At 41.5% G+C, this 15,118-nt stretch overlaps 1 protein-coding gene across 14 annotated transcripts in view; it reads left to right on the top strand.

Moving 5' to 3' along the window:
- The window catches only part of LOC105935574 (membrane-associated guanylate kinase, WW and PDZ domain-containing protein 2), a 156,255-nt gene that overhangs the window by 27,934 nt on the left and 113,203 nt on the right, over positions 1-15,118 (top strand). For 13 of the 14 annotated variants that reach the window (XR_002428972.2, XM_012876054.3, XM_012876059.3 and 10 more), the window contains exon 2: positions 8,491-8,607. Coding sequence is in view for 12 of the 14 variants with exons in the window: in XM_012876054.3 (XP_012731508.2) it covers positions 8,491-8,607 (117 nt within the window). In the remaining 2 variants the exon portion in view is untranslated. Of the gene's footprint in view, positions 1-946; positions 1,061-8,490; positions 8,608-15,118 lie in introns of those variants that run through there. The other variant, XM_021323363.2, reaches the window with a different exon arrangement.

Genomic DNA, 15,118 nt, shown 5'->3' with positions numbered 1-15,118 from the left:
TATATTATTTTTTCTCATTTTCTGCTTTACTGAAGCAGCCAATCACCAAGCAAGCCAGCTGTAAATGTTTCAATATGAGTTTTAAATATCTGTGGTATCCTGCACAGTTTCACCAGTGAGGCATCTTTTGAATCAACCCGCACAGCACACTCGGCTCATATCATCAGCATGTGCTTCTGTGCCGGTGTTTGTTTACGCTGTCTTCTTGACCAAACCTCGCTGAAGAGACCGCCAAAGGCATCCTTCACTGGCATCTGCAGCTGTGAGCTCATCTGCCTTCCATGTGCGTACGGCTCCGTGTAACCTCAGAGTGACATACGCTGCTGCTGCTGCTGCTGCTGCGTTTTGCTGTATTTCTTCCTGCTGTGTGACGTAAACACAAGGTCAGACTGGGCGAGCATGTGGTGTGTGTGTGAGATGCGGAGTGTGTGAGGGATTTCAGAGAGCATATGCGTGCACTCAGACACGCACAAACATGGAGACCCACATCTATGAATGCCTTCACATACACAAGCATTTTAATGCTACAGTCACTCAGCTTGTCTCTCTTTTGTCTTGCACCCCCTCACACATGCACACCTCCTGTGCAGTAACCTCGGCAGCAGATAGAGGATGCTGCAGGATTGTGGAAGCAGCCTGGCCAATCGGCTAGCAGGCTTTTTTCCCTTTTCTTTTTTTTTTTCCAGAGCCCGGCTTCCCACTAGCACATCATCTTCTCCTCTTTTTCTTCCTCCTCCTGACGGTCGTCGTCTCCCTCCATCTATCTGTCTCTCTCTCTCCATCCATCCACCATCCCCCCCTCCTCCCACCCCCCCACACCCCGGTCGTCATCTTCTGGGATTAAAATTGGCTGCAGCCGGTTGCTGTGTGCTGGAGCAGCAGTTGAGAAGCCGAGGAAGACGGGGAAGACGGGGAGGTTTCACCGAGGTAAAGGAAGATGTGTGGCGGTAGGATGTGAAGCTAGAGGACGCCAGGGAGGAAAGGCTGTCAGTGGATATATATACCTCTGGGGGAAAAAGCGTTTTTTTTTTAACCAACATCTGGGCCAGCTGCTGTTGAGGTGCATGAATTTCACTGCCTCTATCTTCACTGTCTGGCTTTCTTCTTCTCAACCTATCTCTCTCTATCTCTCTCTGTGTGTACTCGTGTGCATGTATTGATATGTGTGTGTCGGTGTCTGCATGCCAAACATAAAGCCTGTGCCTGAATACAAAGCAGCATGCTATGACCTATCAGAAAAAAAAACACCAGGCCTCATGGTAATGAAGGTTTTACCCATTATTCATCAACCCCCCTTCCCTTATTTTTTCCTTGAGCTTTGTCGAAAATGGTGGTAAAACGGTCTCTGTTTCTGCAAGATGTTCTGAACAGAAAATGCATTATTTTTTTCTGAATCACAGAGTCACCTGTGCCAGGGACTCACTTGCATGTGTTTGCACTGGGGCCCAATGCGTTTCCGCTCCAGTGCAACGTGTCCCCCCTGACAGGTAGGCGTTGCATTAACTTGTAGGCCCAAGGCTGTTGACTCAGTTTGGCAGGAGGTCAATATTGTATGCATGACTGAGAAGACATGTTTGTCATTTGTAAATGCTTAGGATGTAACCTCATCCCTTCCGCTGTTGGATGTGATACTATTGCATAGCAAATGTTGCGTGTGGAGTGAGTTCTCCTCCTCTATGTCTCCCGGGCTTCTCTTGTTTTAGATGCAGGCAGGAGAAACTATTTGTGGACCTTCTCCCGAATTTTGGCCTGCTCCTTACTCCTCTCTGTGTTCCTCGCTCGTTTTTACCGTGTTTCACCTCAGTGACTTAATGGCAAGAAAAACAGCTTATACAGCACGTAATCTGTAGAAACAGAGAGCCGGAAAAGAGGGGGTGCGATCTGTTGTCCTCTGTAGCCTTTGTTACCTGACCTGCTGACAGTGCATATTAAGTCCTCGGGGGATCACGGGTTTACACAATTACCCTGACATGTGTGTGTTTGGGACAGTGTGAGGTAGCACTGGTTGCTTTGGTTTGGCTGTGAAAGCTAGTGGGAACTACCAGCCTGAATGCCTTAAACATACAATTTAGCAACTTTTATCGCTTGGTTAGCAGGGTTAAGGTTTGTTTTGATGCATTCCCTTTTATTTTTCTAAAGTCAGAAATGCAGAAAAAAAATCTAAAGAAAAGATTCCTACCAAACAAAGTTAAAATTCGAAACGCAAGCTTAACCACCAACCCTGGCCTGAAAATCCAATATGGCCGCCTCGTGTGCAAGAGGCAAGGCAAGGCAAGGCAAGGCAAATTTATTTATATAGCACAATTCAGTACAGAGACAATGCAAAGTGCTTTACATGATTAAAATATTGGAAAATAAAACAGAATAAAAGCAAGTAGGGATAGTGTAGAAACAAAAAAGAACATTTGAAAACAGTAAAACATTTTAACTTGAACATTCAAAGGCAATTCTAAACAAATGTGTTTTTAATTTTGATTTAAAGGAACTCAGGCTTTCTGCACTTTTACAGTTTTCTGGAAGTTTGTTCCAGATAAGTGGAGCATAGGAACTAAATGCTGCTTCTCCTTGTTTAGTTCTGGTTCTAGGTATGCAGAGTAGGCTGGAGCCAGAAGACCTGAGTGGTCTGGAGGGTTTATACGCTGATAACAAGTCTGTGATGTATTTAGGTGCTAAGCCATTTAGAGATTTATAGACTAACAGAAGTATTTTAAAGTCTATTCTCTGAGATACAGGGAGCCAGTGTAAGGACTTTAGAACTGGGGTTATGTGCTCTACTTTCTTAGTCTTAGTGAGAACGCGGGCAGCAGCGTTCTGGATCAGCTGCAGCTGTCTGATCCACTTTTTAGGCAGACCTGTAAAAACACCGTTGCAGTAATCAATTCTACTAAAAATAAACGCATGGATTAGTTTTTCCAGATCCTGCTGAGACATCAGTCCTTTAATCCTAGAAATGTTCTTCAGGTGGTAGAAAGCTGACCTTGTAATTGTCTTTAGATGCTTTTGGAGGTTCAGGTCTGAGTCCATCACTACTCCCAGATTTCGGGCCTGATCAGTGGTTTTTAGCTGAAGCGACTGAAGCTGTGTGCTAACTTTTGATCTCTCCTCTATTGGTCCAAATATTATTACTTCTGTTTTGTTTTTGTTCAACTGAAGAAAATTTTGACACATCCATGCATTGATTTCTTCTAGGCATTTACTCAGTGCTTGAATTGGTTCATAGTCACCTGGTAGCACTGGTGATGGATGCAGAAATTAAACTTTTTTTTTTCTGATTCTGATTGGTTCTATCTCAATGAATGAATCCCCTGTTAGAAATATTTTTCCTCAGGAAAACTCCACATTGACCATTTGAGTACATTCCTGTGCAAATTCTCAGTTATCCGGGTCATCGCAACAGCAAACAGGTTTAAATCGGAGGCAACAGGACTTTTGTTCAGTTCTTTTTGAAGACGTTTTGACACAGTTGTGCACATGTGTACAATATCTTTCTAAAAACAATCCTGCATGTACAATGTTATTTTTAAAAGTGATGTGGAGGAGATACTTGATTTTATAAAAACCTGGCTACGTGTGCACAAGGCCTCACATTTTATGCAGAATTTGTGGAAGAGTTATTTGCACTTCGATAGGTGTGTACCTTATTGCAGGCGGCTGGGGGGGGGGGGGTCTGGGTGCTCTCTGGGTGCAAGGTGAGGGTATGAATGCGTACCTATGTATGATCACACAAGGAGGATTTGTATTATGGTTGGAAAGGTTTTGTTTTGTTTATACTGGTCTGGTGCGTTTTTAGGTTTGAATATGTGGTTTAGTCTGAATGTATTTACTGGTATGAATATATACAGGGGTTGGACAAAAAAACTGAAACACCTGGTTTTAGACCACAATAATTTATTAGTATGGTGTAGGGCCTCCTTTTGCGGCCAATACAACCGTCAATTCGTCTTGGGAATGACATATACAAGTCCTGCACAGTGGTCAGAGGGATTTTAAGCCATTCTTCTTGCAGGATAGTGGCCAGGTCACGACGTGATGCTGGTGGAGGAAAATGTTTCCTGACTCGCTCCTCCAAAACACCCCAAAGTGGCTCAATAATATTTAGATCTGGTGACTGTGCAGGCCATGGGAGATGTTCAACTTCACTTTCATGTTCATCAAACCAATCTTTCACCAGTCTTGCTGTGTGTATTGGTGCATTGTCATCCTGATACACAGCACCTCCTTCAGGATACAATGTTTGAACCATTGGATGCACATGGTCCTCCAGAATGGTTCGGTAGTCCTTGGCAGTGACGCGCCCATCTAGCACAAGTATGGCGCCAAGTATGGGGCCATGGGAATGCCGTGATATGGCAGCCCAAACCATCACTGATCCACCCCCATGCTTCACTCTGGGCATGCAACAGTCTGGGTGGTATGCTTCTTTGGGGCTTCTCCACACCGTAACTCTCCCGGATGTGGGGAAAACAGTAAAGGTGGACTCATCAGAGAACAATACATGTTTCAAATTGTCCACAGCCCAAGATTTGCGCTCCTTGCACCATTGAAACCGACGTTTGGCATTGGCACAAGTGACCAAAGGTTTGGCTATGGCAGCCCGGCTGTGGATATTGACCCTGTGGAGCTCCCGACGGACAGTTTTGGTGGAAACAGGAGAGTTGAGGTGCACATTTAATTCTGCCGTGATTTGGGGAGCCGTGGTTTTATGTTTTTTGGATACAATCCGGGTTAGCACCTGAACATCCCTTTCAGACAGCTTCCTCTTGCGTCCACAGTTGATCCTGTTGGATGTGGTTCGTCCTTCTTGGTGGTTTGCTGACATTACCCTGGATACCGTGGCTCTTGATACATCACAAAGACTTGCTGTCTTGGTCACAGATGCGCCAGCAAGACGTGCACCAACAATTTGTCCACTTTTGAACTCTGGTATGTCACCCATAATGTTGTGTGCATTGCAATATTTTGAGCAAAACTGTGCTCTTACCCTGCTAATTGGACCTTCACACTCTGCTCTTATTGGTTCAATGTGCAATTAATGAAGATTGGCCACCAGGCTGGTCCAATTCAGCCATGAAACCTCCCACACTAAATTGAGAGGTGTTTCAGTTTCATTGTCCAACCCCTGTATGTTTATATATACTGCCTGACCAGAAAAAAAAAGGTCACACACGCTAATATTTCCATTGATCACCTTTAGCTTCGATTACATCACGCATTCCCTTATGGCAATGTTTCAATAAGCTTCTGCAATGTCACAAGATTTATTTCCACCCAGTGTTGCATTAATTTTTCACGAAGATCCTGCAGTGATGATGGTAGAACCTGCCCACTGTGCAAAGCCTCCCAAAGATTCTCAATGGGGTTAAGGTCTGGACTCTGTGGTGGCCAATCATGTGTGAAAATTATGTCTCATGCTTCCTGAACCACTCTTTCACAATTAGAGCCCCATGAACCCTGGCATTGTCATCTTGGAATATGCCCGTGGGAAGGAAAGGAAGGAAAAATCCATTGATGGAATAACCTGGTCATTCAGTATCTTCAGGTAGTCAGCTGACCTCATTCTTTGAGCACATACTGTTGTTGAAGCTAGACCTGACCAACCACAGCAACCCCAGATCATAGCACTGCCCCCACAGGCTTGTACAGTAGACACTAGGCATGATGGGTGCATCACTTCACCTACTTCTCTTCTTACCCTGATGCGCCCATCACTCTGCAACAGGGTAAATCTGGACTCATCAGAACACATGACCCTCTTTCGTTGCTCCAGAGTCCAATATTTATGCTCCCTAGCAAATTAAAGCCTTTTATTCTGGTTAGCCTCACTGATTAGTGGTTTTCTTAAGGCTACACAGCTGTTCAGTCCCAATTCCTTGACTTCTCTTCGCATTGTGCATGTGAAAATGCTTGTACTTTCACTATTAAACATAGCCCAGAGTTCTACTTGTGTTTTTCTTCAATTTGATTTCAACAAATGTTTAAGTGACGATCATTCAGGATTTTTTTCCTGCCACATTTTTTTCCTCAAAGACGATACGTCCCCTCTATCCTTGCAGTCTTTAATAATGCGTTGGACAGTTCCTATCCAATTTTGGTAGTTTCTGCAATCTCCTTAGATGTTTTCGCTGCTTGATGCTTGCCAATGATTTGACCCTTCTGAAACAGACTGGCATCTTTTCCATGACCACGAGACGTGTCGTTCGACATGGTTGTTTAAGAAATGAAAAGCAGCTCATTGCACCAGTTGGGGTTAAATAACTTGTTGCCAGCTGAAACATGATCACCCATGCAGTAATACTCCAATGGGAGGCTCGTACCTTGGGTGGCGACTTTTTTTTTGTCCACGCAGTGTATGTATGTTGATATGGATATGTGCATATGCTTGTATATATCTAGGTATGTATGTGTATAAATATTTATACACACCAGTCTGAATATGTAAATAGGTTAACTGACACTGGTCTGAATGAGATTACATGTCGTGATGCATATGGTGAGCTGACCTGATAGTTTAGGAAAATTTGGTCTCTTTTGGTGGAATGTGTGATATAAATAAATTGTTTCAGTACTTCAATCTTGATTAGTCTGACTTCTAAAATAGTAAATGGACTAAACTTATATACTTGTACTTGTACTTTTTGGTGGTGTAAAACAGAGTAGTGTGGATGAAAGACTAAAAAGAATAAAAAGTTATTTGTTTTCCTACACATCTGGCTACATGTGAACTAGGTCTAAGAATGGACTCTGCCTGGGCCACTCCATGAGATTACTACCTAAAGTTGTGGAAGAATGTTGGTTAAAAACTTATATCAACGCGCTTTACACTGGAGACACATTCGCTGAACTCACTAATGCGCACACATTCATACATCGATATGCAGACAGGAAGGCAACTTCGGGTTAAGTGCCTTGCCCAGGGGCACATGGAAAAGGGGAAGAGGAATACTCTACCCACTGAGCCACAGTTGCTGTGTTTAGCCTGTTCACTGCCAGCTGCCAAATCCAACATTAAAATCCAGGATAGTTTGTAATAACGTGGTAATAGCTGCTGGCATATACAGCTTTTTGCCCATTTCAAGGCTTGTACTTTTATTTAATCAGCGCATTGTTATTGACTGTTTTTAGATAATAAACCCACCTTGTTTGCTGACTTGCAAGTCGAACATGGTTGATGCAAGGGTCTCTCAGGCTCAAAAATTATTAGCCACCGTGGCTAATAATTTATTTTAGCCTAATAGAAACCTGATTAGCCATAACCCTACTGGTTAAGAAAGAACCTTCTATGGTTTAAACTAAACTTAAATATAAATATTTCAAGGTTATACAAAAAAATGTTTGGGAGAAATTCTGCAGGCTAAAACAAACAGGATGGGTGAGAAAACCATTACAAAGATCACCTATTCCCTGATGTCACAGAGGAGAAAATGTCTTACAATCTACACTCGCTATATGCCCAACCCTTGTCAAATTTGTACTCATATCTGACTGACTTCAAATTTTATTATTTCCAAAAAAGTGTTGTAATGAATAAAACATCATATTCATTAATGTACTGTTGTACTGACATGAAACACATAACTCAACAAATTGCATAAGTTGGATTCAATTTCTAGAAAACACAGGACTAAACCTAAAAGTAACTATATTAGTGTCACTATTTACACTAAAACTCATATAGCAATCTAATTCTTGGTTTCTCCTCCCATAAATAGAAATATCCCGCATTTAGTTAGTTTAATTTAGCTACCAACTGGGATATTTATGTTGCGAATGCATGATAGAGGAAATCGTGAAACAGTATAGTTTGAGAATATTTTATTTACATTTTATCCAAACTAAGACAGAAGACAGTATTAGATTAAAACCAATACATTACTGCAAAAACTAAAAAAGTAACTAATAAACAAGGTATGGATAACTGTTTCTCTAGTTGATTATTGTGTTGTTACATCCTCACACACACACAAAAAAAAAAAAAAGACTTAACAAGAGGAAAGAAGTTAGCCAGGTCCCAAATCCCAGCAATAAGCAAGTCCTACAGTTGTGGATCAGAGTCAAGTTGAAAGGGCCAGAAAAGAATTTCACACATGAAAGTATTGATAAAAGTCTTTGGTCAAGATGGTGAAATTTAACAATAAAAAAATGGCAATCAAATAATCAAATCTGAATTTAAAAAAAAACAGCTTTAGATTATTGTACAGATTTTACAAACTTCCACTAATAATTTTTGGAATCTCAGAAACGGGATCTCAGCCAATATAGGACGGTGTTCGGGTTTGAGAAGAGCTCGGTCGTTTAGCGTCAGCATGTGAGGGTAAAACCTCTGTTCTTCCTCTTAGCGCAGTCCTGTCATATGCACCACGATTCGCACAGCTGATTTTGATATCCAGTTAGATCTTTGGAGACCACATGAGCAAGACATCCCTTTTTATACTGCTGTGTTATCAACTGAGACCTGACACAGACACATCTCTTTTTATTTGTGCCTTTTAGGGGGGGTAGTTGACAAAGACTTGCGGCACTACCTCAACCTACGCTTCTCCAAGGGCTCAGTGGACCACGACCACCAGCAGATCATCAGAGACAACCTCTACCTCCGCACTGTTCCCTGTAAGTCCTCACCCTTACCTTCTTCCACTCCTCTCTTCAGTGTAATTGTTGTTTTGATGCTTCTCAAGTCTCAGACTCCTCCCAGGGCCTTATTTCCCTCTCTTTTTTCCCCCCTTTTAGTTTTGCCTCGGGATGTTGCCCCCTTATTTCTGTCATGGCGCGCACACATACACACACGCTCTTTCTCTCCGTCTCTCGCTGTCTATCGCTCCTTCTTTTCCCTAAGTCGCTCAGGGTTTCCACGGCAACCACCTTCTTGTCTGGAGGCTTGCGTTGTCGTGATGCCCTACCCCCTTCAGCACACACGCACAACACACAGCGCTATAAAGAGATAATATGTTGTCTCTCTTGGAAATGTTTGGAAGATGTCTCCGCGCTGGACGTAACAAACCGTCAGTCAGACGCTTCCTGCCGGTGGGTTTACACATGAAACGCGGGTTCATGTGTGTTGATGGTGTCTGTCGGAGTGTGCCGGCGTGCCTTTTGCCCGTTGTGGAACAATGTCATTTCCCCAGCAGGTTTCCCTTCTGTCTCTGCATCGAAGAGCTAATGAATCGGCTCCATGACTGGTTGTTACACCATGTGCATGCAGCATGGGAAGCAGTGGACGTACAGGGTGATCATTCATTTATTTATTTGAAGCTATTTAAACTTCTCTGCCGTGTTCTTTGTCGGGTATCTCAATCAGGCTTGTGAAATTAAAGGTCAGTTTTGGTGCCTTGGCGGTTGTTGCTGCGTCTGCCGAACGATTCCTCTGTCGGCGCGTCGAGCCGCTGACACAGAGGCGATTGTTTATAATGATTCTGCAGCTGAATAGTTCCTCAACCTCTTCCTTTCTGTTTTCTTTTTCTCCTCTCTTCTATCGTCATCACCTCTTTTTCACTTCCTTGGATTTTCTCTTGTGTTTAGCTTTATTTTCAGACTCTCTTTAGCCATTAGGACACAGAGTGCCAGAACCGAGGCCTGCTGTAAAGATCAGGATGTGATGTCATCACCTACCCATAACTAGCTCGCCATTGCAGGTCAGAATAACCCCTGATTCTGACTGGGGACGAAATACACAGAATAAATAAATTGGGATCCTACACAGTCTGGAGAAGTCTGGACTTTGAGTTGAGTATTTTCCTCTTTCGTTCTTTCTTTCTTTACATTATTGTTCCTTCCTGTTCCTTTCTTTTTCTTTCCTTCCTTGTTTATAATATTTTCTTTCTTTCTTTCTTTCTTTCTTTCTTTCTTTCTTTCTTTCTTTCTTTCTTTCTTTCTTTCTTTCTTTCTTTCTTTCTTTCTTTCTTTCTTTCTTTCTTTCTTTCTTTCTTTCTTTCTTTCTTTCTGCACTGCTGCATCCCAGATGCTCAAAGGAGCGCTTCTGCAGGTTGTTTCTCCCAGCTGCTGTTAGACTTTATATTCTTAGCTGCTCACAACAGACATAATAAATGTTTACAACACAGTTTCACGGGTTCTGATCTAATTGTGCAATACTGACTCTGGTATTTATTTTTCATTTTATTTTGGCCTTACAGTTGGCTCATACTCTGTTGCTTTAGAACAAACTTCAGATTAGCTTTTTTTCCTTTACTATAAAATGTTCTTGTAACCATCCATGTCTTTGCCCTTGTCACACCAATTGCTCATTGTGGAACAATCAAGGATCTTCTGTTTTTTTTCTTTTTCTGTGTCTCTCTTTTTGGCTTCGATATGTAAAGCCAGTCTGCAGGACAAATATCTGCTGTGAACATTGTACATTTCTATTAAAAGCTAAAGTGAAAATCTGAGAACTCTGTAAAGTTTTCTGGAAAAGTCCAGGATGTTCACATAAATGACTTCTAGGAACCAACAATACACTACGAGGAAGCAGAACTCATGTGTAATCTAATTGACTATCCATCCATCGCTTATCCCTGCTGGGGTCACGAGGTTTCCAGCTGTCAGTGGACGAGATGCGGGGTACACCCTGGACAGGTTGCCAGTCTGTCGCAGGGCAACACTTTGACAAACTACCATTCACGCACCTAAGGACAATTAGAGAGATCAATTAACCTTAACATGACTGTCAATTAACCATTAATAGTCATGTTTTTGGACTGTGGGAGGCCGGATTGGCCGGAGAAAACACATGTATGCACAGGGAGAACATGTAAACTCCATGCAGAAAGACCCATGGTGGACTCGAACCCAGGACCATCTTGCTGCAAGGCAGCAGTGCTACCCACTGCACCACCCTAAATACATTGCAAAACAATTCATACAGTTCCAACCTTTTTATCACGTTCTAAACATTCTTAATGTCTAAAGTAAAAATAACTATTTCACAATGTTCCCACAAACTACAGATTAAAACAGGGGTGGCCAACTCCAGCTCTCCAGAGCCAATGCGCTGCATATTTTAAAGTGTCCCTGTTCCCTCACAGATTACCTTATGACTGAATCATCTTCCTTTTAAATGTAAACTTTTGGGAGTCTGTGTAAAATGTAGCCTCAGTTTCCTGATCTTAGCTGACAGGAGTGGCACGCAGTAAGGTCTTCTGCTGCTGTAGCTCATCATCTATGTTGCTGATGTGTGTTAAGAGAGGGTCCTTTGCTGTAACGTGTGCTTATTTGAGTTACTGATGCCTTTCAAAGATCTAAAACCAGTTTACTCTTTCTCTTCTAACATCAACAATATATTTTTATTCACACAACTTCAACTCACTAGATATTTTCTCTTTTTTTGGACCATCCTCTGTAAACCAGTGGGCTGGTTAGGATTGGAAATCCCAATAGATCAGTTTGTAAATTACTCTGCCCATCTGCCACTAACAACCATACGGCCTTTGAAGTCACTGAACTCCAATTTCTTTCACATTGTGCTGCTTGGTTTGGACTCCAGAAAGTCATCTAGACCAAATCTAGATGCCTAAATCATAACCAAACATTGCTCCAATTTGCTGCAGTGTCATTGGCTGATTTGTGCGGACAAGTTATTCAGCCTGTTTAACTAATTAAGTCAACTGGTCGGTGCATATATAAATTAGATAAATACATCCCCAGTAGTCTGCTCAGGGCCTAAAACACCCATCAGCCATAGTTTTAAAAGTGATTGGATCATTTATTATCTTTTAAATATTTTTTCCCCAAGGGCAGCCATTCAGGCAGATAATTATTGTAGTGAGTGTGTTAAAGTGTTTTCGATAACAGTGCTGCTGAGGAAGTTATTTTAATATCAGCAAATAATAGCCATCGTGATAAATTTCCTCTGGCGGTGAGTCATATGCTGTCACTGTTCAGAGGACGGAAAGGTTGTGAAAAGCTTAAGTAACAACACTCTGCTAATGGTGTATGCAGAAGAATTATGTATTCTATGCTAGCATTTATAGTATTTAACGTCAGTGTCAAAGATGACAATAGATCTGCTGGAAAAATGGTGTTCCTGCCCGCCCGTATCTCAGTCTCTGGCCTTCCTCTCTTGTTTGCTGCCTCTCTCAAACTGTCGGCTGTGTTTTAGTGCAGTTAAGGCCGACTGACAGAGTGACGGCCGAGGTAATGGCCGTAGGCTAAACACCTTCTCTCCCTTAATCCCGAATGACGTCATGTGCCTGTTTTGTGATCCCCCTTTTTCACAAAATATTTTAATTATAGTCACCTTCCAACCTTTCATGCTATCAGAACACTTATCATTCTGTGATGACATAGTTATTACATTTCCGTAATTATCTATCCATCACGTTACAAAGCCGATACAGTATGATAAAGATACTAAAAAATCAGTAGTACTCCTACGCTTCACCTTTTCAATCTTTAACTTAGTAGTTGATGTATTTACAAGGAGTGCTATAATGTGCCTTGGTTGAACAAATCGGCTTTCAGGGTTTCTAAACAATCTAGAAAAGTTTGGAAAAGTGTAACATGAGAGCCCTGTGAGGGAGAGCCATAGAAACGCTAGTTAGAAAAGAAAATGGAATTGGTGTCAAAGCCAAACATGACCGCTGCTGTATGGGAGATTTTTTGATTTATACCAAAAAGATGGCAGCCAACCACTTAATCTATCTGAGCTGTTATGTCGAGAGGGTATACTTGCATTATTATACCATTATCATAGTAGTTGAAAAATGTCTCCAAATGACAATACTGTGGTTTATCGTGATGATTTTTAGAAAGGTTATTCGTCCAACAAAATTTGTTATTGTGACAGGCCTAGTGCTTGTGCATGCACAACATGCCAAAATATGAAGTAATTATTTGGCGTGTACAGAAGGCTCAGGATTGAAAGTGTGTGTGAGAGTGTGAAATAAATTTAAATGAGCAATCAAACTTGTTTCTTTACTAAAACCAAATGAATTCACTTATACTAATATGTCATACTATATGTCTATGTTCGTTGAAGAGCATAAAACAAAGTATTTCAGCAAGGAAGCAGACATTTATCCATACAATTATTAATATGCCATACCATATGTCTGTCTTTCTTGAAGAGCAAGGTATTTCAGTATGAAAACATGTATTTTTAATGTGTGACAGTGCCCTGTATCTTAACTACATCTCTGCAAGCAAACAAAACCGTGTAAAAATCTGCTAGAAATTATGGGGAGTTATCATTATTTTAGCAGCTTTCTCAGTGCAAACAAATGCGCTAAGGGCCAAGATGGTGGCCGCGCTAAAATGCCTGCTCAACAGGCAGCACCACTCCCCAAGGCGTTTTGGTCAATAATGTCTATGTCACGCATCTAGTCAACATCCTTTTGATTGTTTCTTCTTCTGTTGAGTATTACGGCCGTTAGCATCAAAATTGTTACATTACCAACGTCTGAATCAGATGCTCATCACGGATCTGTTGCATATTTCTTATAGCCTCCTAAAAGGACTAGCTTTCTTCAAAACATAAAACCTTCTTTCTCCAACCTAATTTAACTAAAACCTCGGTTTAAGGATATATTATTTGTTTCCTATATCCCATAAATACATTAAATCATTTCCTCAACAATTCATCAAATATGAAACCCAGTAGGATGCTTTCTCAAGATAAAGAGGATTCCATTGAAGTCGCAGTGCCCAATTCTTATCCTACTCACATTGAAGTATCTGTTATTTCCCATTTGCTCCTCTGCTCTTTGTGACCTGAGCCTTATTCTGAATGCTGTATAGATCTTTTCCTTTTGATCCATTATCCCACTGAAGTTACTACTGTTTTATACTTTATACTTTCCCTCCAAACCATACTTTTATCTTCAGATTTGGACAATTTTAACTTCTACATTTTCTTTTTTTATTGCTACCATTGCTGGCTTTTGTTGCTATCTCATATTGCCCGTATCACACCTGCCATGCTTTGTTAGCATATCCCAACGAACTTTGAGCGTCTTCTTCTATTGTGTTCGGTATTACATTATCACCTCATCTGCAAGGAGGATGAAAGCACAATCCATTTCATGCACGTTCAAGACTAATGTGTTGTACTTGCATGTATAGAATGAATAAAAACTGCACAAAGAATACAGAAATTTTGTCATGAAAAATGTGTATGAACCCTATGCTTTGACTTTGTCCATTTCGCCTGCATGCGAGGATGCTCGGGAATCCCACACTCACTTTTAACAGGCATTGCTTGAAGCATCAGAGTGACACAGCATCAGATGGCTAAGAAAACCAGTGATGATGGTCCTGAACGCTGCTCCACTGATGACCGGCTTGGCTGTTTGTTGACGTGGATTGAAGCATTTGAAAATGAGTGTTGTTTTTTTTTGTTTTTGTTTTTTTTTCCTCCCTCGTCTGCAACGCTTTGACCAGGCTGTCAGAGCCGGTCTGTCAGCTTGACGAGCAGACGCCACTCTGCATCACAACATGCTGTCAAGGACGTGGGAGGAGGTGTGTCTGGCTGTCAGTGTGTGTGTGTGTGTGTGTGTGTGTGTGTGTGTGTGTGTGTGTGTGTGTGTGTGTGTGTGTGTGTGTGTGTATATACAGCTAGAAGGCTCACATGCTGACATCAACTGCATCCTGTTATGTCATTGGGCTCAAGGATAGCCTGCTACACCCCAAACATAATGGACTAATTCAAGAATCTGCAATTTGATATAAATAGTTTTCTGTAGACTTTGTATTTAAGCCTCTCTGTTTGCTTGTGTACTACTGTCTGCGAGTTTGGACTTTTCTCTTTGCACATGCACTCACCTCTCTGTGAGCGCAGATGGCAAAACGTTTGCAGGATTAACACATGAAGGACAGTCCCAAAGTTTTTTCATAATAGGAAGTGACTGTTAGAAAAGGGTAAACATAATTTTGGAAACAGACTTACAATCCCTTGAAAAAGTACTCTTACTGCTTGATATTGCGACATTTTGTAATTTCACCAACACTAACTTTTACTTTGAGGGGAGTGGTGGCATAGTGGTAGCGGGCGCTTGTGTCTCTGGGTCCCTTTTACTGAAAAGCAATATTTATATATTTTTTACAATGACTATAACATTTACATCTCCTTGTGCCTTTGGTCTTCGGTTAAACCATTTCTTTAAAATGTCAGGGTATAATTGACCCCTTCATT

Source organism: Fundulus heteroclitus, chromosome 2, assembly GCF_011125445.2.
Source record: "Fundulus heteroclitus isolate FHET01 chromosome 2, MU-UCD_Fhet_4.1, whole genome shotgun sequence".
Taxonomy (NCBI): Eukaryota; Metazoa; Chordata; class Actinopteri; order Cyprinodontiformes; family Fundulidae; genus Fundulus; species Fundulus heteroclitus.
This window is presented reverse-complemented; position numbering and strand designations above follow the sequence as displayed.